General features: G+C 34.3%; 1 protein-coding gene across 5 annotated transcripts in view; it reads left to right on the top strand.

Annotated features, from left to right (window-relative positions):
• Nucleotides 1-27,971, top strand: part of CCSER1 (coiled-coil serine rich protein 1) — an 845,941-nt gene that overhangs the window by 214,590 nt on the left and 603,380 nt on the right. For all 5 annotated transcript variants that reach the window (XM_042935884.1, XM_042935885.1, XM_042935887.1 and 2 more), the window contains exon 4: nt 21,143-21,236. In XM_042935884.1, the coding sequence (XP_042791818.1) occupies nt 21,143-21,236 (94 nt within the window). The remainder of the gene's footprint in view (nt 1-21,142; nt 21,237-27,971) is intronic.

Here is a 27,971-nt window from a genome sequence, read left to right as displayed (position 1 = left end):
AAGGGAGGAGGGACAATGGTATATCAGAGGAGCTGTTTGCTTCATACGGTGAGGGTGACTGGTGATAACAGAGTTAAGATGGGGTTATGGAAACTTTTGAAGTAAACAAATGGCAATGTAACTTTCTATTGTTTTTAATGTTTGTTTATTTTTGAGACAGAGAGAGACAGAGCATGAGCAGGGGAGGGGCAGCGAGAGAGAGGGAGACACAGAATCCGAAACAGGCTCCGGGCTCTGAGCTGTCAGCACAGAGCTTGATGTGGGGCTTGAACTCATGAACCGTGAGATCATGACCTGAGCCGAAGTCAGTGCCTAACTGACTGAGCCACCCGGACGCCCCTGGCAATTTAACTTTCTATGGAAATTGGTATGCATATGACATGGTTAAGAATGAGAGATATTCTCAGAATTATATAAAAGCACCAGTAGTTGTGATAAACATTCTGTATGTCTCAGAAAGTGGTTAACAAAAAGGAAGTGGTATTTCATAGGGTGAGTGGGTGAAGAAGCTGAAATGAGAAAATGATAAAAATGGATTCCTCTCTTATAAAAATAAATACAGATTCAGTGTATCTTCTGGTACTAATTTTGATAAATTTTAAACAGTAGTATTGCATTAAATACAATAGTATGAAGCCATTAATGATGTTTACGTTCAAGACATTTGATATATTATTACTTTATTATTTGTGTCTTCACATAGATTTCTATTAATTTTTATATATTTGCCTGTTAATTATATGTGGAAAGATGAGACATTTAACCTCAATTGAAATTGTTTTGCCACCCAAAGTACATTTAAATTATTTGATTTTCATAGCTATTCAAAACATTATTCCACTGTTTTATTTTTAAAATGTCTTTTGAAATGTGTTCTTTTATTTTCTGCAAATTTTTGAACTAATTCCAAGTGTCTATTACCTAGGTCTAGCCATGTGAGGAGAAGTTGTCATTGTCCCTCTCTTTAAAACATTTAATTGACAACGATTTTCCGTCTCCATGTCCTAGGGGAGAATTAAAGTTTCATTTATGATGGCGTGACTTTCTTAGGGACAGACATCTAATGAATAGCCAATTCATTTAAGAAGTGTGAGATACTGTGCTCTCTCTCCATGTTCCCCAAAGGTTTAAAGTCTGTTAGGGACAATAAATAATTCAAGAACTGATTGCAATGAAGTAAAAAGTGCTAAAATGGAAATAAGCCTAAATGATGTGAGGACATAAAGAAGATGTTTAGCTCAGCCCAGACAGTTGGACATGAGTGGTACCTAGGACTGTTGGCCAAGCCAATGTCAAAGTCTTCAAAAAATGCGGCAGGAGCAGAGAACTAACAATGACAAAACATATGCCTCCTGTGGTCAAGGAATATTATATGAGGACTGAGTAGCTGTAGCTGGAATGTAAGTTTGGGAGACTGGTCTTACCCAGCTACCACTACACACCCGTGTGGTAATTCGGATTCTGGATAATTCGGGCAGAAGGGAACAACCAGGTAGAACTTCGTTTTAACATTCCAAATTACTTTGGAATGTTCATTTTAAGACACAAAAGATTTTTTATTTCATCCTTCTCCAAGACCTTCCTCAAATTTATGAAGCAAATTTGAAAGGTCTGAGTCTTTTAGAAATAGTAGTACATTTTATAGAAAAATGATTAAAGCGATAGCTTCATAAAAACACAAAGGCTGATTTCATGTTTACTTTGTGTGATATATATGTGGATATTATATATAAAATGCAAACAAATTAAGATGTAACTGTATCAAATCTTTTGTTTGTTTGCTTTTTAATTCTTTCACCCCAAAGAATATCATGGTGGACACAGAATTAATAATGGTCACTTTTTTTCCCACAAATGTAATGATATGCTATGAAGCAAAAAAAGAAAGAAGGGGAAAATTGCTTAATGAATGCATTTTGGGGTAATGATCATAAAATTAAGTTTTAATCTGTAATCATAAGAATGAAAGAAAAATGAGTTGCTAGAGGTTAAAAAAGTCTATAGTAATATTGTGAAGCAACTATAATTACATTTAAAAATTTAATTTGTTTAATTGATGTTTCTCTAAACCTACATTTTTAAAAATCTTCATCATTTATATACCCCCAATCATTATGATATAAATTCCATTAATGTACATATTAGTAAGTTGAATTGTTTGGTTTGTATTGATGGGGTTTGAATATTCAACTACATTTCTGTTAATTATGCAGCTCTTTAGGGGTGCTTGGGTGGCTCAGTTGGCTGAGCATCTGATTAGGCTCAGGTCATGATCTCATGGCTTGTGAGTTTGAGCACAGCATCAGGCTCTGTGCTGACAGCTCAGAACCTGGAGCTTGCTTCAGATTCTGTGTCTTCCTGTCTCTCTGACTCCTCCCCTACTTGTGGTCTGTCTCTCTCAAAAATAAATAAACATTAAAAAAATTTAAAAAAAATTATGCAGCTCTTTATTTACTTAGAATTCTTTGTAGTCTAGGTGTATATAGTAAAAACTGATGCCAGTAGTTGGATAGGATAAGGTATTCCAATTTTGTCTTTAATTTTGCAAGTGATTTAGATACAATAAAAATATTTATTTAAATTTTATATTGATCTAAGCAGAGGGATAAGTTCATTTGAAAATCCTTACATCCAGTCCATAATTTAGCAAACAAGACAAACTAAAGAAATGAACCAATTCTATTATGTCTGAATTCTCATGACAATTATTTTTCTAATTTTCACTCTAATGATATTTACTTGTTCTCTACATTTTAGATGCAGTTAATATTGACATGCGTTTGATAATTATGAATATATTTATTGTATGACTATATGTTTTTATAAGAGTATATGTCAATATTATATGTTTTATTCCTAGGTATTTTATGCTTCTTGGTGCAATTGTGAATGGGATCAGTTTCTTTATTTGTCTTTCTGTTGCTTCATTGTTAGTGTATAAGAATGCAACTGATTTCTGTACATTGATTTTGTATCCTGCAACTTTGCTGAATTCATGTATCAGTTCTAGCAGACTTTTGGTGGAGTCTATCGGATTTTCCATGTATAATATCATGTCATCTGCAAAAAGCGAAAGCTTGACTTCATCTTTGCCAATTTTGATGCCTTTGATTTCCTTTTGTTGTCTGATTGCTGATGCTAGAACTTCCAACACTATGTTAAACAACAGCGGTGAGAGTGGGCATCCCTGTCGTGTTCCTGATCTCAGGGAAAAAGCTCTCAGTTTTTCCCCATTGAGGATGATGTTAGCTGTGGGCTTTTCATAAATGGCTTTTATGATGTTTAAGTATGTTCCTTCTATCCAGACTTTCTCAAGGGTTTTTATTAAGAAACGGTGTTGGATTTTGTCAAAGGCCTTTTCTGCATCGATTGACAGGATCATATGGTTCTTATCTTTTCTTTTATTAATGTGATGTATCACGTTGATTGATTTGCGAATGTTGAACCAGTCCTGCATCCCAGGAATGAATCCCAATTGATCATGGTGAATAATTCTTTTTATATGCTGTTGAATTCGATTTGCTAGTATGTTATTGAGAATTTTTGCATCCATATTCATCAGGGATCTTGGCCTGTAGTTCTCTTTTTTTACTGGGTCTCTGTCTGGTTTAGGAATCAAAGTAATACCGGCTTCATAGAATGAGTCTGGAAGTTTTCCTTCCCTTTCTATTTCTTGGAATAACTTGAGAAGGATAGGTATTATCTCTGCTTTAAACGTCTGGTAGAACTCCCCTGGGAAGCCATCTGGTCCTGGACTCTTATTTGTTGGGAGATTTTTGATAACCGATTCAATTTCTTCGCTGGTTATGGGTCTGTTCAAGCTTTCTATTTCCTCCTGATTGAGTTTTGGAAGAGTGTGGGTGATTAGGAATTTGTCCATTTCTTCCAGGTTGTCCAATTTGTTGGCATATAATTTTTCATAGTATTCCCTGATAATTGTTTGTATCTCTGAGGGATTGGTTGTAATCATTCCATTTTCATTCATGATTTTATCTATTTGGGTCATCTCCCTTTTCTTTTTGAGAAGCCTGGCTAGAGGTTTGTCAATTTTGTTTATTTTTTCAAAAAACCAACTCTTGGTTTTGTTGATCTGCTCTACAGTTTTTTTTAGATTCTATATTGTTTATTTCTGCTCTGATCTTTATTATTTCTCTTCTTCTGCTGGGTTTAGGCTGCCTTTGCTGTTCTGCTTCTATTTCCTTTAGGTGTGCTGTTAGATTTTGTATTTGGGATTTTTCTTGTTTCTTGAGATAGGCCTGGATTGCAATGTATTTTCCTCTCAGGACTGCCTTCGCTGCATCCCAAAGCATTTGGATTGTTGTATTTTCATTTCCATTTGTTTCCATATATTTTTTAATTTCTTCTCTAATTGCCTGGTTGACCCACTCATTCGTTAGTAGGGTGTTCTTTAACCTCCATGCTTTTGGAGGTTTTCCAGACTTTTTCCTGTGGTTGATTTCAAGCTTCATGGCATTGTGGTCTGAAAGTATGCATGGTATAATTTCAATTCTTGTATACTTATGAAGGGCTGTTTTGTGACCCAGTATATGATCTATCTTGGAGAATGTTCCATGTGCACTCGAGAAGAAAGTATATTCTGTTGCTTTGGGATGCAGAGTTCTAAATATGTCTGTCAAGTCCATCTGACCCAATGTGTCATTCAGGGCCCTTGTTTCTGTATTGACCATGTGTCTAGATGACCTATCCATTTCTGTAAGTGGGGTGTTAAAGTCCCCTGCAATTACCACATTCTTATCAGTAAGGTTGCCTATGTTTGTGAGTAATTGTTTTATATATTTGGGGGCTCCGTTATTCGGCGCATAGACATTTATAATTGTTAGCTCTTCCTGATGGATAGACCCTGTAATTATTATATAATGTCCTTCTTCATCTCTTGTTACAGCCTTTAATTTGAAGTCTAGTTTGTCTGATAGAAGTATGGCTACTCCAGCTTTCTTTTGGCTTCCAGTAGCATGATAAATAGTTCTCCATCCCCTCACTCTCAATCTAAAGGTGTCCTCAGATCTAAAATGAGTCTCTTGTAGACAGCAAATAGATGGGTCTTGTTTTTTTATCCATTCTGATACCCTATGTCTTTTGGTTGGCACATTTAATCCATTTACATTCAGTGTTATTATAGAAAGATACGGGTTTAGAGTCATTGTGATGTCTGTATGTTTTATGCTTGTAGTGATGTCTCTGATACTTTGTCTCACAGGATCCCACTTAGGATCTCTTGTAGGGCTGGTTTAGTGGTGACAAATTCCTTCAGTTTTTGTTTGTTTGGGAAGACCTTTATCTCTCCTTCTATTCTAAATGACAGACTTGCTGGATAAAGGATTCTCGGCTGCATATTTTTTCTGTTTAATACATTGAAGATCTCGTGCCAATCCTTTCTGGCCTGCCAAGTTTCAAAAGAGAGATCAGTCACGAGTCTTATAGGTCTCCCTTTATAAGTTAGGGCACGTTTATCCCTTGCTGCTTTCAGAATTTTCTCTTTATCCTTGTATTTTGCCAGTTTGACTATGATATGTCGTGCAGAAGATCGATTCAAGTTCCGTCTGAAGGGAGTTCTCTGTGCCTCTTGGATTTCAATGCCTTTTTCCTTTCCCAGTTCAGGGAAGTTCTCAGCTATAATTTGTTCAAGTACCCCTTCAGCCCCTTTCCCTCTCTCTTCCTCCTCTGGGATACCAATTATGCGTATATTATTTCTTTTTAGTGTATCACTTAGTTCTCTAATTTTCCCCTCATACTCCTGGATTTTTTTATCTCTCTTTTTCTCAGCTTCCTCTTTTCCATAACTTTATCTTCTAGTTCACCTATTCTCTCCTCTGCCTCTTCAATGCGAGCCATCGTTGTTTCCATTTTGTTTTGCATGTCGTTTAAAGCGTTTTTCAGCTCCTCCTGACTGTTCCTTAGTCCCTTGATCTCTGTAGCAAGAGATTCTCTGCTGTCCTCTATACTGTTTTCAAGCCCAGCGAATAATTTTATGACTATTATTCTAAATTCACTTTCTGTTATATTATTTAAATCCTTTTTGATCAGTTCATTAGCTATTGTTATTTCCTGAAGATTCTTCTGAGGGGAATTCTTCCGTTTGGCCATTTTGGATAGTCCCTGGAGTGGTGCGGGCCTGCAGGGCACTTCCCCTGTGCTGTGGTGTATAACTGGAGTTGGTGGGCGGGGCCGCAGTCTGACCTGATGTCTGCCCCTGGCCCACTGCTGGGGCCACAGTCTGAATGGTGTGTGCCTTCTCTTCCCCTCTCCTAGGGGCGGGATTCACTGTGGGGTGGCATGGCCCGTCTGGGCTACTTGCACACAGCCAGGCTTGTGGAGCTGGGGATCTGGCGTATTAGCTGGGGTGGGTAGGCAAGGTGCACGGGGGCAGGAGGGGCAGGCTTAGCTCGCTTCTCCTTAGGTGATCCACTTCAGGAGGGGCCTTGTGGCAGTGGGAGGGAGTCAGACCCGCTGCTGGAGGGGTGGGTCCGCAGAAGCACCGCGTTGGGTGTTTGCGTGGAGCAAGCAAGTTCCCTGGCAGGAACTAGTTCCCTTTGGGATTTTGGCTGGGGGATGGGCGAGGGAGATGGCGCTGGTGAGCGCCTTTGATCCCTGCCAAACTGAACTCTCTTGTCTGGAGGCTCAGCAACTCTCCCTCCCTTTGTCTTCCAGCCTTCCCACTTTCTGAGCAGAGCTATTAACTTATGACCTCCCAGATGCTAAGTCCCGCTTGCTGTCAGAACACACTCCGTCCGGCCCCTCTGCTTTTGGGAACCAGACTCGGGGTCTCTGCTTGGCCGGTGGGCCACCCCTCAGCCCTGGCTCCCTCCTGCCAGTCCGTGGAGCGCGCACCGCCTCTCCACCCTTCCTACCCTCTTCCGTGGGCCTCTCCTCTGCACTTGGCTCCGGAGACTCCGTTCTGCTAGTTTCTGGTGGTTTTCTGGGTTAGTTAGGCAGGTGTAGGTGGAATCTAAGTGATCAGCAGGATGCGCGGTGAGCCCAGTGTCCTCCTAAGCCGCCATCTTCCAGGAACTCCCTCAATATTATATGTTTTAAACTAATCCTTCAAGTAGGATATAGGACTATGTATATCTTTATAGATCACAATAGATATTGAAGCACTAAAGATAATTGCTCTGATGATAAACCACATCTAAACTTGTTATGTCCATATCTTAATGTTGGTGAAATGTTTGTTCTTCTTTGAATGATGTAATACTATTTTTATTTTAATCATTAAAATACAATTCTTTCCATCACATAAAGCAATATAAATTTAATGTTTCAAATAGATAGGAAGTTATCATTTTATGAAGAAGAAAAAGGTACCCTGCACTTGCTTCTTGTGTGCGACTTATGAGGTTTTATTTCTTTGTATTTAAATACAAAGTACATTAATATGGAAATGATTCAGGAAGTGAAATTATTTTGCTTCCCAATCAGCTCCAATATGATACTTTCAACACATTGAAATATAAAAATTATTTAACTTAACTATAGATTTCTCATGAAGTCAGAAAATTCTCTAACTTATATACTATACTGTTCTAGTCAACAAGTTCAGAGTTCGAGACAGTGTGTTACTTGCCTAGTACCTGACATACAGAAGTTTTTCAATAAATATTAATTGAATTAAATTATTAATGTATGTGCTAAGTGCTATGGGAGCTTCAAAGGGAGAATAATACACCATGTTTACTTTTAAAATGATGTAAATAAGACTAATATTATAAGCTACATGGGAAAAATTAATGTTAGTAATTTTTTAAAGTTTTTATTTAAATTCGATTTAGTTGGGGTCCAGTAGGTTAAGTGTCAGACTCTTGATTTTGGCTCAGGTCATGATCTCTCCACTTGTGAGATCAAGTCCTGTTTGAAATTCTCTCCCTCTCTCTCTGACCCCCCCCCCCATTCTTTCCCTCCAAATAAATAAATATTAAAAGTGCCAGTTAACATACAGTGTAATATTAATTTCAAGTGAACAATATAGTTATTTAGCACGTCTATACAACACCCAGTGCTCATCACAAGTGCACTCCTTAATCCCCATCCTAATGTTAGTAATTTTTTAGCTTAGAGAAATTGTTAAGCACATGAAGATGAATCTTCAAAGGAATGGAACATTAATTGGACCTTGGTGGACGTGTAAATAGGAAACACATGTGGTTCAATTTGCAACTGTGGGAAAGAAAGGAAATGTCAAGCAACATTTGAAAGGTTACACTTTATTTTACCATATTCAAAGGGAATACGGGAGGGTCATTTGTGTGTGAAAGGAATTATGGATAGGGAAGGTAGTTTATCAGGGATGAATAGTCCTCATTTTAAAGGAAAGTGAATTATCGCCCAAAGAGATCAGTTAACTAGTTTGAGATTCCATAGAACTTAGAAAAAAATGGGAGTGTAACTGGGAAGTTTTAGGGAAGCCAGTCTAGACTTCTTTTTCAAAACTATAAATATGTCCAAACATCTAGTAAAATGCTAGTAGCCTTAAGCAAACAAACAACAGTTCTTGGTATTTGAGAGGATTTCCTTTTTTTTTTTTTTTAAGAATTTTTTCTAACGTTTATTTATTTTTGAGACAGAGAGAGACAGAGCATGAATGGGGGAGGGGCAGAGAGAGAGGGAGACACAGAATCGGAAGCAGGCTCCAGGCTCCGAGCCATCAGCCCAGAGCCCGATGCGGGGCTCGAACTCACGGACCGTGAGATCGTGACCTGAGCTGAAGTCGGACGCTTAACCGACTGAGCCACCCAGGCGCCCCGAGAATTTCCTTTAATAGCTACCAAGAACCCCTTCCCACTGCGCACACACTCAGTAGCTCACTCACATCACTTGAAGGGAAGCTTGGAGAAACTTTTATTCTTCAGGCAAGCATATTTAAATCTTGGTTCTGCAACTTTTTGTATCATGGTTTTAGGTCAGTTATTTAATTCTTCTAACCCTCAGGCTTTTCATGTGTAAGACAGTGCATGCCATTATGACTGTTAGGATCCATTAGAAAATGTTTTCTCACAATGAATTCACGGCAGAGTGGTCAGTCAGAATGACTTTCCTAAAATATATATTTAAGCATGTCAGTCTCCAATGACGTAAACGTTCCTCACTTGCCTGAAAGGTATTAACAGATGACCCAGACTGCTAATCTGTTGTGATGCCCTCACCTGTCTCCCCCGCTCAAACCATTCTAGCCTTCTGTCTGCTCTAACATACTAGCTCACACCCACCTTCGATGATTTGCATATATTATTTCTTCTGTTAGGAATGCTTTCCCTCTGGGGTTTTCATATGGCTGCTTATTATTCATGACTCAGCCCTAATGACACCTTTAGAAGGGCCTTCCCTGCCTACCTTATGTAAAGTAGCTGCCTCCCATAACAAGTGAATATTATATTAGTATTTTTTTTAAATAGCATTTATCAGTAGCTCAAATTATCTTATGTATTTGCTAATATATTTACTGTCTAGATTAGGAAACTTTTCTCTCCTATTGTTCAAAATTTAGTGCACCTGGTAAACCTTCAATAAATATTGTTAAATAAGGAAATAAATAAATTTTTGTTACCAGAATGATGAGTCCAATATGGAAAATTTGGGGATAAGTAGAAGAAGATAACCAATAAGTCTTTATCTCAGACAACACATACAGTATTTCCATATATATTGTATTTGTGAATAACTAGTTTGTTATTAAAAAGTAAACATTGATATAAAAAAAAAAACAAAACTCAGGGGTGCCTGGGTGGCTCAGTCAGTTAAGCATCCGACTTTGGCTCAATCATGATCTCAGGGCTCATGGGTTCGAGCCCCACGTTGGGCTGGGTACTGACAGCTCAGAGCCTGGAACCTGCTTCTGATTCTGTGTCTCCCTCTCTCTCTACCCCTCCCCTACTCCTGGTCTGTCTCTGCCTCTCTTTCTCAAATAAATGAACAGTAAAAAAAGAATAAAAACAACTCACTTTGATATTTTTCCACCTGCAGATATGGCTCTAGAATCTAAGAAAACATTATATGACATGTTTCTTTTTTTATTTAGGCCCAGCCCTTTAAGACAAAATTAGTTCACTAGCCACGCCCTGTCTATGGAAACATAGTATATGTGTGATGAAGAATTGAGCCTTTCCCAAAAAGAAGTGTGGCTTTTGCCCTTAGCTTATTAGGGACAGCCTATATCATACTTCATTGTATTATATTTACTTAGAGTGGGGAGCTGGCCACACCAGGTCTTAAATGGGACTGAACATAACTGGCATATCATATGAGGCTGGCCATGCTAGAAAGACTTATCAAATAATTTAGAAATTTCAGGTCATTTGATACCAGATAACCTGGAGGATAGATCAAGCATGTAGTCAGTCAATTAATTATACCTATATAATGAAGTCCAGTTAACTCTGGACACTGAAGCTTGAGTGAGTTTCTCTTGTTGGCAATACTTGCTGTGCATTGTGACGTATCGATACTGGGAGAGTAATACTTCACGTGTATGAGGGAAGCTTTGCATTTGGAACCCTCCCAGACTCTACACACCTCTTCCTTTGCCTGATTTTAGGCCTGGACTCTTTCCCTGTTACAAATCCTAATTGTGAACGTAGCTTTCAGTGAATTCTGTGAGGCTTTCCAGTGAATTATTGTACTTGAGGGTGTTTTGGAAACATTCCAAACTTTCTGTTGCTGTCAGAAGTAAGAGCAGCTTTGGGGAATGTGCCCATAGACTTTGCAGTTTGTTTGATTCTCTATAGTATATGATCGTGGGAAAGAAGCTCCCAGTTGTCTTACAGATTTTAACATTTGAAATTGTGTGGAATTACAGAGAATAACTATTCTAATCATCTCATGGAAGGGCATCAAAGAGGTTATGATTTGCTTCGGTTCACAGAGCTAGTTTGGTGCTGGATCAGGGTTCAGAATCAGGTTTATTGACCCCAGTAATTTGGATTTCCCACTGTACTGTGTTATTTGGCACAAGTTTGATACAAGTATCATTGGATATCTTTGATTCCTGTTTCATAAATAAAATTATTATAATTCTTAATTTATGAATCAGTAATATATTTATCAATTTTATAGTATCTTACATACATATAAAGATAAACCTAGAATAAAACCTAAGACTTAAATTATAGAAAAACTATCTATATCTAAAATTACCTAATTTTTCTCTGGAACAGTTATCCTCATCTGGAATGTATTGATTTTGTTCTGTGGTTAACATTGTGGTCAGTGGTTTAACAAATTTACGTATTAGATTTTCTTTGGCAAATTTTAATTCAGCATATTGGAATAGTGGAATGATGGGAATCTCCTACAATTTTCAGAACCACTGATAATGGTAAAAAATATGTATTTTCAGTGAGACTAAAATGACACCTTAAAAAAAAAAGCTCACACCTTAAAAATTCTACAACAACTAAACTAGTGTAGGCCTAGTAATTAAGAGTCCTTAAGCATTCCTCTGTATTAATCATGAATGCTTTTTCTGGATAACATATTTTCCTTAAAACAACTAATGGTTTTGTTTTTTTTTAAAACTATGTAGCACAAAGAATGAGGCAGTCCTGTATGTTTTTCTCCAGCAGGAAGTACAATGAGTTCTCCATATTATTTCCTTGGGAAAAGCACTCTGCTTAGTGTGGGTACAGTTTGTGAGTTTGTGTTTCACGAGAACCAGTACACATTGCACATAAAGGGAGTTTTTTTAGAGAAAGGTTTTTAAACTTTCCTATCAGTAAATATTCCTGTCAAGAAACATTTTTAGTACATATTAAAAGTAGTGTTGTAAAAAATGCCTTTGATATAATATAGATACGTTACCTTGTATTTGTTCTTCAGGCATATATTCAGAGGATATATTCCGTGCAATGAAAGAAATGTAAATGGCATTTTCATAAAAGAAGAAATGTGATTGGTTGTAGTAAGCTTGCAGGAAGCAATTTTGGAGAGGTAGATAGGGATCATATTATGGGGTTTCGAATGATAATAATTAGTATTTATTCTATAGACGCATACCATTGATATCTTTTTCTGTGTTAGATAAGGAGAGATATATAAAAATGAATGCTTTCATAAGGATAATCTCAGAGAAGTGTGTAGTGAAAATTGAAGAATTGTAATGGTCCTTGGCAAAAAGTTGACAGGGACACCAATTACAAGATAATATGGTATACTTCATGACTTTTGGTTAAGTGTCTAAATTTGGGTTTCAGCTGGGGTCATGATCTCGTGACTCGTCAGTTCGAGCCCGCATCAGGCTCCATGATGACAGTGCGGAGCCTACTGGGGATTCTCTCTCTCTGTCTCTGCCCCTCACCATGCTCACTCTGTCTCTCAAAATAAATAAACTCAAAAAATTATTTTTAGATATTAGGATTTCAAGCATTCTAATTATTAGAGCATTCTCTTTCACGTTACCATGTTCATCTCTAGTCAGTTACACATGGTATAATTGGAGTATTTTAAACTACATTTATACTACAAGCATACAAATGTTGCTTTCGTTGGAGATAAGACTACTTGATAAACACTATTTGTGTTACTTTATTGATAATGGAACAAACTGATATAGTCAGGTTTAGAATCTAGGAGATGGCATCTGTGACATTGGGCCTAATTTGTCATGAAAACAGAACCCCAAAAGATACTATTTTTCCCTTATTATTTTAAATGATGCTAAGGAAAAATATGCATCTTAACTTTTAAATTTTAATTTTTCAATTGAGTGCAGTTGAGATACAATGTTACATTCATTTCAGGTGTAAAATATAGTGATTCAATTTATCTATATATTATGCTGTAATATATATATATATATATATATATATATATGTAATATGTAATATATATATGTAATATGTAATATATATATTACCACAAGTGTAGCTACTCTCTGTCACAGTACAACACTATCAAAGTACTACTGCTTATGTTCCCTATGCTGTGCCTTTTATTCCTGTGACTTACTCATTCCACAACTGGAAGCCTGTGTCTCTCACTCCTCTTTACTCATTTTGCCCATCACCTCACCCCCCTTCCCTCTGGTGGCCATTAGTTTGTTATTTGTAAAAACACCCATTTTAAAACTTAACAGCAATTATTATATTTTAATTTTGAGTTATGAAGTTTGATAATTATGTAATATATCTACACTTTCTAGTTTCCTATTTTATTCCTTAATAATGAAATTAACTTTATTTCCTTGCATAGATTAAAATTTTGTGTGAATTCAGATATTGGCTTAAGATTCATAAAATGTATGGTTACATGAATCTGTATAAATGTTAAATTTCCTAAAAATATTGAAATATGAAATATTTTAGCATATTTGTTTTATTTTAGCACTTATATCATTGTTATATTAATATAAAGGGAAAAATTAGCAACTCTGGGCAGAACTTTAAGAATCTCATTTTGCTGGGGCACCTGGGTAGCTCAGTCAGTTGAGCATCAGACTCTTGATTTCAGCTCAGGTCGTGATTGCAGGGTGGTGCAAGCCCCGAGTTGGGCTCTGCACTGAGCGTGAAGCCTGCTTGAGATTCATTCTCTCTCTCTCTCTTTCTCTCCCTCTCCCTCTCTCTCTCTCTCTCCCTCCCTCCCTCCCTCTCCCTCTCCCTCTCCCTCTCCCTCTCCCTCTCCCTCTCCCTCCCTCCCTCCCTCTCCCCCTTTGCCCCTCCTCTGCTCTGAAAAATAAAAGAATCTCATTTTGTTAAATATTTCATATTTAAATACAAAAAAACACGTTAATCAAAATACAATATTATTCTTTGCACATATGTATAATGACAATATATATTTTAATGAATTCATAAGATGACTATTCGCATTTGCAAAATGTATGTCTTTGGACTTATGGGAAGTCTTATGAATAAGTGTTGATAGAATTAAGACATTTTTGAAAATATTTATTAAAAATATATTTTGAACTACATAAATTCATACAGTAAAACTATACCTAACAAAGAGCAAGCTGTGTTTAGAAATATTTCACAGCTGCTGTGTTGAAAGGTGAAGGTAATTCTATCATAATGATTGAGTGTGCTTTCTTTACCCAATCAGAAAAATCAAAATCAAATAACTATCCTCAGAGCAGGAGTTATAGAATATTATTGTGTTAATTTCTCTTTCGAAAAAATAGTGGAATCATATTGTTGAAAACATACGCATGTATTAGTGTATTTTCTTTTCGTTTTCATTGCATATATAGATGTGCATATGTAAGTGCTTAACTCATAAAATTATGAGTACCCATCCTATTCTGATGCCTGTTTTTGATGATGTGTGTACCTCACCACTTTTACACTTCTCATTTTTTTATAACTTGTGTGATTTATCTTTTGGGGATAATAGGAATTATTTAAAGACACTTGCGAAGTTAGTGGCTCTAATCATTTTTGCTGAATAAATGCAAATATAATTAATTGTAAGGCAAATCTCAAAATGTATTACTAGGTTCACACAGGGAAATTTGACTGAGGCCTTCTACAATTGTTACATCGTACATTTTTGATAATAAAATAATATTTTCCTTTTGGTTAATATTGGGAAACTTCTATGATTAGAATATTGGAGAATTATATGTATCTTCTAGACAATGCTGCTTATAATGGAAGATGATTAAAAGAAGAATGCATACCAGATTAACAATGCCTTTTTAATTTGCATAGTTATCTCTTCACTTTTAGATCAAGTAATGATCAGAGCAGTTCTATGTCAATTACATATTTTGTAAACAGCTATGAAAGTCCAGTCCAGGGTGCCATATCTTGCATCTTGCAACTTTAGAGAACTTAAGCCTATTTGGATAATCCTTTGACTAAAATACAGCAGTATAAACATGCAATTAATGACATCTTCATAATGCCACAATTAAAGAATGTGTTAATAATTTAATAATCTCCTTTGATGGAATTCTTTCTTTTTAAAGCAGTGCTTCCTTGTGTAGTGACATGTCTCAGCTTTATTTTTAGCAGGATCATAATTATTATCTTTATTGCAATAAAGTAATGCTAAAGGATTATTTTAGAGTGTGTTTAATGGATTGGTTTCATATTAATGTATGATCACAGCTTGTTTTTTCAACTTAGTAACTTTGAAAATTCAATTTTAGTATTTCAGCCAATAGCAACAAGGCTCTAGAGAATTGCTTCACACTAACCAAACACAGGAGATTGATGTTTTAAAAAAAAAAAAAACCTACTTTATTTATTTAAAAAAATGGTATTCTTTACTAGAATACCGTTATCTGTAAGGTCTATGAGGAAAGAAACTATGCTCTGTTCGGTTCGTTGTTATATCCCTAGGGTTTAGAAGATTAATTTTTGAATTACTTCCTTAAAAATTTTTTAGTTTACTTTTAATGGGTCAAAGTCATTTGGCAGATTACCTGAGTAATCAGTGCTATTGATCGATTTTTAAATGTCTATTTAGAGAATACCTAGTAGTAATTGTGCTTGATTTAATATCCAGTTTATTAATATTGTGAATTTAATAAATAATTAGTATTTTATTGCAATTAAACAATCAATTCTTTTCAAACTACCCACATGAATGTTATATACCAATAAAATAGACTATGGATTAAATTACATTTTCCATGGCCTTTTAACACTGGTTTAAATTTTATATAATTCTTCCTGATGAGTTATTAAAATACCAAATCTAACATGACAATTTATCTTTTTTAAAAAAAAGCCCTGACGCGGGGCTTGAACTCACACACAGACTGTGAGATCATGACCTGAGCTGAAGTTGGACGCTTAACCAACTGAGCCACCCAGGGGCCCCAAACATGACAATTTATCTTAAATGCTTTAGCCACTTAAAAAAAAAAAAAAAATACACACACACACACACACACACACACACACACACACACACACACACATACACACATTACAATAATCCCAAAGCCTGTCATATGTTTATCTTTAAACTGGTTACTAGTGTGCTAATACTAGGGATATCTTTTTTTCTTCTTTTACGTTGCTGATGTGGAAATTTTCCTATTTCCCTAGGATTTCAAAGATATCTGAGACTATTTCAAAGATATCGGAAGCTTTCCTAAGATTCAGTAACCATGCTAGAATTAGAAGAAAAAGAAAGTTATCTCTTAGATTTACAAATTCTGGGTTTTTTATTAGAAAATTTTTTGTCTAGTCATTGCATTGGAATTTGCTGTATATTCAGAGATGGTTCAAATAAGGATATTAGCCATCAGGTTGGACTTTCTTTTTACAATTAAAATCTACTTGTTTTATGCCCTTATGCCTTTATTTAGAGTTCAAGCCTAGTTTTTAATTTTGTGCAATATTGGTGTTTCCTCACAAAATGATTTGTTTTTTAAGTCCAAACTGCTTGTGCTACAAAACAATTTCCCTGTTATTATGATATATAGGTCTGGTGTATGAATGTTATTAAAAACTCATGCACTTTCATTAGTATATCTTCATTATGTAGAGCTACCTAACTTTTTATCTTTTAGGAGATGCGAGACTATTTCTGCTTAGTTACCACTTCTGTTTATTCCACTAATTTATCGCATGTTTCAAACACACAGTTCTGCTCTGTTAGATGTGGGGTATGATCACTAGTGTTAATTAACTGCTGGACTTCTTTTCCACTTGGTTATTATGTGTGACCATAAGTGGTGATCAATCTTTTCTGTTTCTGGTACAGAATTTTGATGTTACTACTTTGATGTTTGCAGGTCTTTCCTTTCACTAATGGAAAGAAATACATGTCTTATTATAAACATACATATAATCAGAAAAACAAAATACCTGTATATTAACTATTTATTGAAGACAATAGAAATTAAAGATACTTTTCTCTGTATGTACCTTTTGTGTATATTATGAGCAACTTTTTTAAAAAATGTTTCAAGTGTCTCTCTCTATATATATAATTTTTATATTTTATAAAAAATTTATATTTATATTATATATATGTATATAAATATTATATATATATATTTAATTTAACTTCAAGTTAGTTAATATACAGTGTAGTCTTGAATTCAGGAGTAGAACCCAGTGGTTTATCTCTTACATATGACACCTAGTGCTCATCCTAAACGTGCCTTCCTTAATGCTCATCACCCATTTAACCCATCCCCCCACCCACCTCCCTCTAGCATTCTGCAGTTTGTTCTCTGTATTTAAGAGTCTCATATGGTTTGCCTCCCTCTCCGTTTTTATCTTTTATTTATTTGTTTGTTTGTTTGTTTATTTATTTATTTATTTATTTATTTATTTATTTCTGGTCAGGTTTTAATTTAAATTCCAGTTAGTTAACATATAGTGTAATACTAGTTTCAGTAGTGGAATTTAGTGATTCATCACTTACTTAAAATTTAACCCAGTATGAGTGCCTCGTTATGCCCCTCATATCAACAATTCTGTTTAAGTATTATGAACTCTTAACCTTCAACAGATTCAAGCTGTTTAATTGAGCCACATATATATATTTTCATGTTCATATGTCAGAGATTAGCCAGGGAGAAGCCGTTTAGATTGCTTTCCTTAGCCTTTCAAAACTGCCTCTGACTTTTTTTTTGGTTAGATGAAACTTGTTTTCTGGCAACAAAAGAATGAAACAGAATTATTCTATATTTTTCTTTCCTTTTTCCCCCTTTCCTTAATACCTAAGGAGCCCTAGTTCTTTGTTGGTGGATACTGAGCAGTGAGTATCTGGTTTGCCTGTAAGTGCTGGCTGGGGGCAAAAGTATTGCTGCTGTGGTTGGTCTCTTTTAAGGAGAAATCAGGAAAACATATTATTTTTAGGTTTATGAATTCACATTGATTTTCTTCTCAAACATATCATGTTGCTGCATTTTCTCTTCTTTGATTATGAGATTTTACCAGCTTCAAAGACTCCACTACATTAACAGGAGTGCTTTGTAAGCAAGATATCAATGCAAGGCTATTTAGAATTAGGAGATTTAAGAGCAATTCATCTAGATTGGTGGCAAATAGACCCATCCTAGTCCAAATGTCAAGGGTCACTTACAAAATGTGAATAAAATTGGAACAATGCAGTTAAGTTTTCCAAATTTTATTTGTTCACTTTCTTGGTGTTACTTTCTTAAATGTAGGACAGGGTTTTTAAATATTTCCTTGTGGGGGTGCCTGTTTCTTGGTGTTACTTTCTTAAATGTAGGACAGGGTTTTTAAATATTTCCTTGTGGCTCAGTTTGTTAAGCGTCTGACTTTGGCTCAGGTCATGATCTCACGGTTCCTGAGTTCGAGCCCAGAAACAGGCTCTGTACTGACAGCTCAGAGTCTGGAACCTGCTTCAGATTCTGTGTGTGTCTCTCTCTCTGCCTCTACCCTGCTCGCACTGTCTCTCTCTCTTTCTCTCAAAAATAAAACATTTAAAAATTTTAAAAATATTTTCTTGTTAAAAAAAAAAAACAGAAACAAAAAAAACACTTCTTTAAAAAATTTATTTGTCAAACTTTTGATGGATGTATTAACTTTCAAAGTTTAATTTTTTTTTAATGTTTATTTTTGAGAGAGAGATTGAGAGAGAGAGAGAGGGAGAGACAAAGCACGAGTGGAGGAGGGGCAGAGAGGGAGACACAGAATCTAAAGCAGACTCCAGGCTCCAAGCTGGCAGCACAGAGCCTGACACGGGGATCAAACTCACAGACAGTGAGATCATAACCTGAGCTGAAGACAGACACTTAACTGACTGAGCCATCCAGGCACTCCTCAAAATTCAAAATTTAAAATTCAACCTTGAAAAGATCACGTATGCCTTTGGACCTCTGGAATTCCTAGAACCAGGAGCCAGAATACCTGCTACTATGACATTTTTAAAAATTTTCAAGTAGACTTAGAATGGTCATAGCTATATAATGAATCCCAAAGCCTCTGTGATGACATCATTTTGCTACTTGCGATATCTATCACCAAACAGAAACTTTTCTCATTTGTACAGTAAAATTGTCAGTAAGTTTGGTTATGATGTCCCATCTTCGATCATCCACCAGAGACAGGAGTTTGACTCATGTAAACACCTGGTACCTTCTTCTGGTACCCTAGCTATGTGGGTTGGGCAGTGCAGTTCCAAGTAGGAGAGGGAAATGCTGTGCAAACCATAGAATCCTACTGTTACGCCAGTCCTTACTGGGTGTAACAACAGCAAAAAGGTGACAGTCATCTATAAGGCACTCATTTCTTTCTTTTCTTTCTTTGTTCCAACTTTCATTGTTTTCTAAATGTTGTTGGCAGTATTAGTTTGCTGGGGCTGCCATAACAAAATACCACAGAGGTGGTGTTTTTAGGTGGCTTAAACAATAGAAAATTACTTTCTTACCATTTCTGTAGGATGAAAATCCAAGATCACAGTGTAGGCAGATTTGTTTTCTCCTGAATTCTCTCTCCTTGGCCTACAGATGGTTCCCTCTTGTGTCCTCACATGATTGTCCTTCTGTTTGTGTTTCCTGAGTCCTAATATTCTCTTCTTATAAGAGCACTTAGTCATATTGGATTAGGGCCCATCCATGCAACCTGATTTAACTATAATATTTTCTTTAAGGGTTCTGTGTCCAAACACGTCAATCACATTGTAAGATACTGGGTCTTAGTACTTCAGCATATGAATTTTGGATAGAAACAAGACTATAATATTATTCAATGAAATTCAAAATATAAGACTAAAATTATTTAGACTAATTTGAAGCTAGTAAAGCACTACATTTTCACTATGAAACAATTTTTTTTTTTTTAAATTACTCTGGACTCGCACATTGATTCCTTCATTTAGATAGTGCTTAATAGACATTAATACTAGTGTCTTTACCAAATCTCCCTTTCTTATCCACATTCAACTTGAATTATGCTTCTTTTGTTGTTTTAATACTCTCTTTTGTATTTTTTGAGGAAGACAGCTTATCTTTCGTTGCCTGTATCTTATATCATCTTTTGATGCTATATAAATAAGTAACTTATTCTCAGTAGACTATTCCTGCCACAGTATGTCATAAAACTACCAGTAAACAGTTGATTATCTTATAGTTTAAATTACTAGTTACCTTGTAATTAATATAGATAAAATAGAATTCAACATAATGCAATGAATAATGAGTTTTTATAACTTTCATTTGTGGAGAGAAGCAGTTGTATTTGGGGATATTTATCACTTTTGAAACTTTATTGTGCTCTATTCACAGATAACACATGATTCTAAAGTTTAATGATGTTTAATTCTTTTTTTTCTTTACAGTGAGAGTAATTTATTTAAAAGCTAGAGTGTCCTTACTTTCAATCCCCAGAACTAAGGTGTTCAGTGTTCATTTGACAATATAACTGGGCTTTCCTTAATGTGTATTTAGTTCTTTAAACTTAAATTATGGTATCATTCAAATTAGTAGAAAAAGTTGTCTAAGATGTGGTGTCATTTACTACATGTAGCGTCGTGTACATTTGTACAAAAGTATAAAACATACTTTTTTAAAATTTCAATCTAATTTTTAATACTGCTTTTTCTTAATATAGTCACTACTCATCTGTATACGTACCTCCCTCAAGAATTCCTACCTCTGCACATCACTGTTTCCCCTCAAAACTTCTCTATATACCCTTCTGTTTTCCCTCTGAGAGGAGAAAAGAAAAGAAACATGTAATCTAGCTCTAATGTTTATAGCATTATGAAAGTCAATAATTAATTTTTAATCTTATTGACATTTATTTCTTCTGTTCATCTCTCCCAATCTTAAACAAATGATTAGGAAATGGTAACTGGATCTTCACTTCCAAGTATGGTCTAAATTAATATCTCATGGTTGGCACTGTATACAAATTTGTTTGAGAAACAGTTCATTAAATGTATCAGAAGAATGTTATTCAGATTTGAAAGATAAATATAAAAAAATAATCTTAAGTTTCAGTTTACAAACTTCTATACATTTGAAAAGCCTTTATATTCTCTTTAGGAGTTTTAGTGAGAGTTAAGATTTTTATAATAATGTTTGGAATTTTTTATTGGGCTGATAATGTTAAAGCCTATGGGATAGTCAAATGATTTCTGGGATTCAGCTAAAACTTTTCATTTCTATTTTTTTTTTTCTTCATGGCATTTGTATGTGGGTATTTCCTCAATTTTTCAGTGTTTTGGTCTCTAACTATTGATTTTGCTGTTTCTTCAGGATGTTTTGAATAATTTGGGATCTTGTGAACTGGATGAAGATGATCTAATGCTTGATCTGGAATTTTTAGAGGAGCAGAATCTTCATCCTTCAGGTGAGTGCTAAATGCACCATAACATACAATTTTGATCCTACTCACTTAGCTTTCATTGATAAACTTCATATTATTTAGGATGCACTCAGTCTTTTCCATCTCCAGTTTTGTATATTATATGTGCAAGGCACATGCTAGGTACCATAGACACATGATTCTGGTGATCTTAAAATCTGTTATGAAATATAAATCCAGTGGGAAGATAATTATAAAATAAGAAAAAACCTATTAAGACATTTCAAAGAAGGAAATTATAATTTAACACATAATGGAAAAGTTAATATTTTCTCTTTCTGAAGGAAAACAAAAACAATTATAATCCCATTTTTCATTTATTTTATATAATCAAATGGAAGTTTTGCAGATCAAGGTTTACTCTTCAAAATCTTAGCCACTCCAGTAATAATTGCATAGGTTAATGTTTTTTTTAATTTTTTTTTAATGTTTATTTATTTTTGAGACAGAGAGAGAGCATGAATGGGGCAGGGTCAGAGAGAGAGGGAGACACAGAATCCGAAACATGCTCCAGGCTCTGAGCAGTCAGCACAGAGCCTGATGCGGGGCTCGAACTCACGGACCCCGAGATCATGACCTGAGCTGAAGTCGGACGCCCAACCGACTGAGCCACCCAGGCGCCCCTGCATAGGTTAATGTTGATACAATAAAGTTGACCTCAAAATTAATAACTGCCAATGGCAGCCACAAACATACACTCATAAACACATAAATACACAGAATTGTAGTATGAGATAAATTCATGTTGAATGAATTAAGAAGGGAGCCCATTATATTTGTAATACTTTAAGTTTATATCAAAGCATAAATTGCCATGTCTTCAAATACAAAAATTAATCCTGTTGAAGTAAGTTATAAGAATTAATTGTATATTCAAATTTAGATATTTGAGTACAAAGACCAGCTCTTACTTACTTTTGTAATATTGCTTTTAACACCTTTAATGTAGTCATTTTCAAATTAAAGTAGAAATAACATTAAACTGAAACTTTAAAATCTTAGTCTTACTGCATACATTTGAGAAAATCAACAGATTGGATTTCAGTGTCCTTCTTTTTAACTTTTTGGAATTAGACATAATGTCTAAGATTATAATTTTTTTTGTTTATGCACTATTTTTATATTATAGATAATACATTAAAAATTATCAAAAGAAGGCAATGCTTATATTTTAAATTTTACAATGTTTATATTTCATTACTCTGTATTGTAGGCTAATATCAAAAGAAGCTACTTAAAAATTTTTTGTTTGAATATGAATTTAGAATAATCATTTTTTAAAACATTCTTCCAGCAGTTGATTTGACAGATACTCTTTTAAAAAAATGCAGATTTTTCTCACTTTTATACAGATACAATACACAATTTTGTCATTTATGTGTATGTATCTTAAAAGAATTACATACAGTGAAAATGTACACCCTCTTGGAGGGAAATTTGTCAGTATTTAGCAAAACTATATATGCATTTGCTTTTAGATTCAACTATCCAACTTCTAGAAATTTAATCCTAAAACACTGAAACATATAATGTATGCAAACAACTCTTCATTACAAAATATTTGTAATAACAAATATTCTTCAATAGGACATTTGTTAAATATACAGTGGTATACTAAGCAGTCATTTAAAGAATAATGAAAATGTCTGTATGTGCATGGCATGGCTGTCAGGATATGTTGTTAATGAGAATTTTGTAGTGTTAGATTAGACTGGTAATACCTAAATTCACTGATCACTAACATCCCTAAAAGTGAACAACTAGACATTTTGTCTCTCTTAATGCAATGCCTGGAGAAGTACATAGTAACACCACTCCTGCCCACAAGTACTTCATTCTACTCAATTCTTTCTAATAAATTGTGATTTTATAGGAAATATTGGGATGGGGGTGGGGGACAGTGAATGTTAAATAGCATGATGAAATTGCCAGCAACCAAATATGAGAAGTGAGGAATTCTACAGGATAATGGTCTGGTTCTTTAAACAAATAAAGTGCATGATAAAAATGGGAGAGGTGTTGTAGCTTTAAAGAGGCAAATGCAGGGGTGCCTGGGTGGCTCAATCTGTTAAGTGTCTGACTCGTGATTTCTGCTCAGATCATGGTCTTGCAGTTTGTGAGTTTGTCCCCAAATGCAGCTCTGTGCTGATGGTGTGAAGCTTGCTTAGGATTCTCTCTCTCCTTCCTTCCTTCTCTCCTTCTCTCCTTCTCTCTGCCCCTTTCCTGCTTGTGCTCACTCTTTCTCAAAATAGATAAATAAACTTAAAAAAAAAAAAGACAAAAACAGGCAAATGCCATGTGACATCTTTGTTGGCACATTTCTTGAAAAATTTAAAACACTATAAAAGTATATTTCTTGGTCAATCAGAAATTTGAGAAATGAATAAATTATTATAGAAATATGTTTTCATTTTGTTGGGTATTGAACATTTTTGTTTTGTTTTATTTTTTAAAGAAAACTTTAGAGAGATGCATGTGGTTGAGACAACATGATATCTGGGATATACTTTGCCAACACGCATGGATGGAAGAGGGAATAGATAAAACAAAGTTGAAAAGTTGTTGAAAATTATCAAAGCAGAGCAGTAGGTGTTTGAGGTGAAAGGTTCATGTATTAATTATAATATTTTCTCTGTGTTTTGCATTTTTAAAGATTTTCAAAATAAAAAATAAAACTAATAATTAAAAAGAATAATAGATAATGTAGTGATCTTAGTTATGTTTGGTAGGCAATTGTGATAAAGAGCAAAGTGTGACTTAGCTCAATTTATTTGCTTGGGAACAAAAACAAACGTTATATTTGTAATTAATAAGTTTTTTAATGTTTTTATTTATTTTTGAGAGAGAGAGAGAGAGCATGTAGCAGTGAGGGGCAGAGAGAGGGGAAGGAGAGAGAGAATCCCAAGCAAGCTCTGCACTGTCACACAGAGCCTGATACGGGCTGGAACCCATGAACCATGAAATCATGACCTAAGCTGAAATCAAGAGCCAGACTCTTAACCGAATGAGCCACCCAGCATTCCAAAAGTTTATTTTTTTTTTATTTTCAGAGAAAGGGAGGTGAGGAAGGGTAGAGAGAGAGGGAGAGAGAGAAAGAATCTCGAGCAGGCTCCACATTGACAGTGTGGTGCTCAAACTGAAGAAACCGTGAGATCATGACTTGAGATGAAATCAGGGGTTGGACACTTAACCGCCAGAGCCATCTAGGTGCTCCTAAAAACAAATATTTTTAAATCTAAATTTCTTGTTTTATAAAGTAATGAGTGTTATATACTTTATTGTAAATAAAAGAATGATATGTTAAAAACCGTAAATGTCCTGAGTCTACTTCAGGATGTAGATAACTTGGTTAAAGCCAATACTAGAGTACCCTTTGAATCAATGGAGTCAACCACCTTTTTATAAAGTAAATGATGTCATTTTGCATACTTGAAGTACAATTCTGATAAATGAAATACTCCTTAGAGTAACTTGGGTGTGTTGAATGTTATTTACTAAAATATTTTTTGAAAATCTATTTCACTTTGGATGTCATATTGTAGGGTTTGAAAAAAGTCACAACTGTCTGTTGATGCACATTAGCTCAGAATGAATTTCTGCTTGAATAGGTGATACAGTTTATTTTTTTAAGCAACATAATTAAAGGTCTTCTCAGCATATAAGAAGCTCATTGATAACTGATATTGATAAAAAGCTCATTAATGCTAATCATTTTAAAATGATGATTTAAATAAAAGTTATTTTTAAAAGTCTGGAAACTAAAATAATGATACCTTTAAATTCTGTTATTTACATTAGTGAAGATCATTGGAGGGTTTAAAAAAATTTGTTAGAGTAAAACATTTCAATTTTTGGCTCTAGAGTCCTATTAAAGCACAGATTTATAGCAATTTATAGTAAGGGTTAATATAATGGCCAAGATGATTTTTGTAAAACCCCAGAGAAATATTTTTATTTTGAAAATATTCAGTCAAATATTTTTAGTAATTTTCATGTGTGACATTTATAAATTTTATTCAACTTAACATATAATTATTAATGGTTAAATTTGCAAAGACTAGAGAAATCCTCATAAATAGAAAGTGCAGAATTTCTGCTGTCCCTTTTACTATAGTAATTTGTATATAGTAGATGCTCAATTGCTATCTATTAATGTGATTTTATTTAATACAGCCAGAAATCTTTGGCCATGTATATAGTGAGTAAAAAAGGATTAAAAAATACAAACAAAAATTAGTAAACCTCAATCATTTTATTTTTTTCTACAGAAAATCAAACACTTTAATTAGGAAATCTATTTACCACACAGAGTTTGAAACTCTGAAATAAAAAAAAATTCCTTGCACTTTTTTTTTTCAACATGTATATATTGGACAGTGCTCACATTGAGTGATTTAACATGCAAAGAGACATTCTAATGTTAGTAGAATGCATAATGAGTGTACACAGTTAATATTCATATAATATTAATCATTGTTAGTTGATGTACTACTTGTAGTATTAGGGATATGAACTAAAGTATATCAACCAAGCAATTAAAATAATCAGAACGGCACAAACAAACCAGAAAACAAAACAAAACAAAACAATTTGAGTTGTGTGGTTCAAAGTTTTGTTATAGAAATGTCCATGTACTTGCATGGTTAGATGTGTCTGTATATTTCATCTTGTTGTTATTGAATTTTGTGCTTATGACTGTACCTGCCTTGATAAAGATGGCTATTTATTAGTAGTCATAATAATTTTGGAGATCTTTTCATATGCTTTTTATTTCATTCTTTGCTATTTGTATTTTCATCTAAAAGTGAATTGTAAATTTACACTTAGGTTTTAAAAAGTGTGTTTTGACCAGTGCAGTGGACAATTTGGAAAAGTTCCACAAATTCTTTAAATATATTAATGTATATATGGAGTCCTAAATTAAAACACACTCCCTTCCTAAAGGGAGAGGTAGTATAGATAATACTACAAATGAAGTATGTGTTTTATAGTGCAGTAAGTGGATATTATTAATGAAAGTAAGAAAGGACAGTTTCAATGAAGGAAAGGTATATGAATTCAAAGTGAATTCTCAAAAGGAGACTTGCCTTGAGGAAAAAAAATCAACTGTTCTGATAATTTACTTTGATCTTGGCATTATCTAACTTTATCTTTCTAAATTCTAATATAAAAGCTAAACTTTCAGATTAAAAAGCCTATGGATAAGCCTTCCAGGTGTTTTTAATCATATTTTCTTGAATTAATGCTTAAATTACTTTTCTGGAAAATATTTTTAATAAATAATTAATATGTTTCATGTTTCAAATACAGGATTATCAATTTGTTTAACGCTAGGCATTCATTTCCCCGTGGTAAAATATTATATTTATTGTTTTTTACTTAATAAATTATTTATAGTGCAAACATGGCCATACACAGTTTTGATTAAAAAAATATGCTGACATTTATATCTTAATTAAAAGATAATTTTGTGACCGTTTTCACTTTTTATATTTCTTCTCACTCTCTTATTCACTGGTATGGTGGTGGTTTTGCCTCAAATCAAATCATGAAAGATTTTAGCAGTGATATTGATTAGATATACCTCAACAGTCCTTTGGGGGGAAGAAAAGTACCAACAAAATTTACTAGCATTTAATGTCTCTAAGACTCAAATTAATGACCTTAAAACTTTCCTTACAGTGAAACATGTTATGAACTGTACAGTCTGTCAAAAGAAAAATACCAGTAATATATTTTTGCCTAATATTTCTTTATATGGTTTTACCTGTTTGTGTGGAGGATTTTTTTTCTACACATGGAAGCATCTTGCAAAGTAATCATTTGAGGAAAATAGAATAATGATAAAAGATGATATGAACAATAAGATGAAGCTACAGGTGAGGGTGGCACACAAAATGTATACTAGTATCACCATAGTGAATAGAAAATGTTACTTAGAATGCTTTACTAGCATATGTGAAGAAAGAAATACAACCAGTTGCATAATTAAAACTTTGTACCATCATTTATTCAGTCAACCAGTCAATGCATTTTATTAACTGAAGGAATTTTTGTTACTAAAGAACTGAAAGACATTTTGCTCACGTGTCTTCATAAGATATAAATGATCGATATCAGAACAATTTCCTCAGCAACTCCTTTTAGTACAAGCTAGTGGCATCACCCTGCCAATTCAGTAGGAGCAGTTCTAAATGGTGACACATCAGTGTAACAAAAACTAGGAATTTTATGAGGATCTTGCCTAACCCAGAGACAAAATTCAGTTCCTTGTACATAGTTAACATTCCTCGGGCAGTTTTAACATTGGAAATAGTTGAGGTAAACGTTGTCAAGCATTTTTCCTCATCTTATTTTAATGTAATTACGATAAAGCCCAATAGAATATCTATTGTGAAGCAGTGTTACTTCCTGGGGAGTCCTCCAAAATGAACAGCTTGCCAAGTGTTACCCTTATGTGACTAAATAAAGTAACTTTTCTACAAATAGTTATCACAAAGCCAGTTAAATACTGGATAGCGCATAGTGTTCGATAAAGAAGTAAGAGTAAGAGTTTGAGTTTTGGTTTCAGAACATTTAATCTGTAGCTGTTCTTTTCCACAGTAAACTAGAATAAGGTCGCATTTCTATTTAGACTATTAATAGTATTATCTTCAAATAATAATGGGGAAAATGCACCTGACTAATTTGACAGTGAAGCATCATAATTAAGTAAGTTAA

The sequence above is a fragment of the Panthera leo genome, chromosome B1, assembly GCF_018350215.1.
Source record: "Panthera leo isolate Ple1 chromosome B1, P.leo_Ple1_pat1.1, whole genome shotgun sequence".
Taxonomy (NCBI): Eukaryota; Metazoa; Chordata; class Mammalia; order Carnivora; family Felidae; genus Panthera; species Panthera leo.
This window is presented reverse-complemented; position numbering and strand designations above follow the sequence as displayed.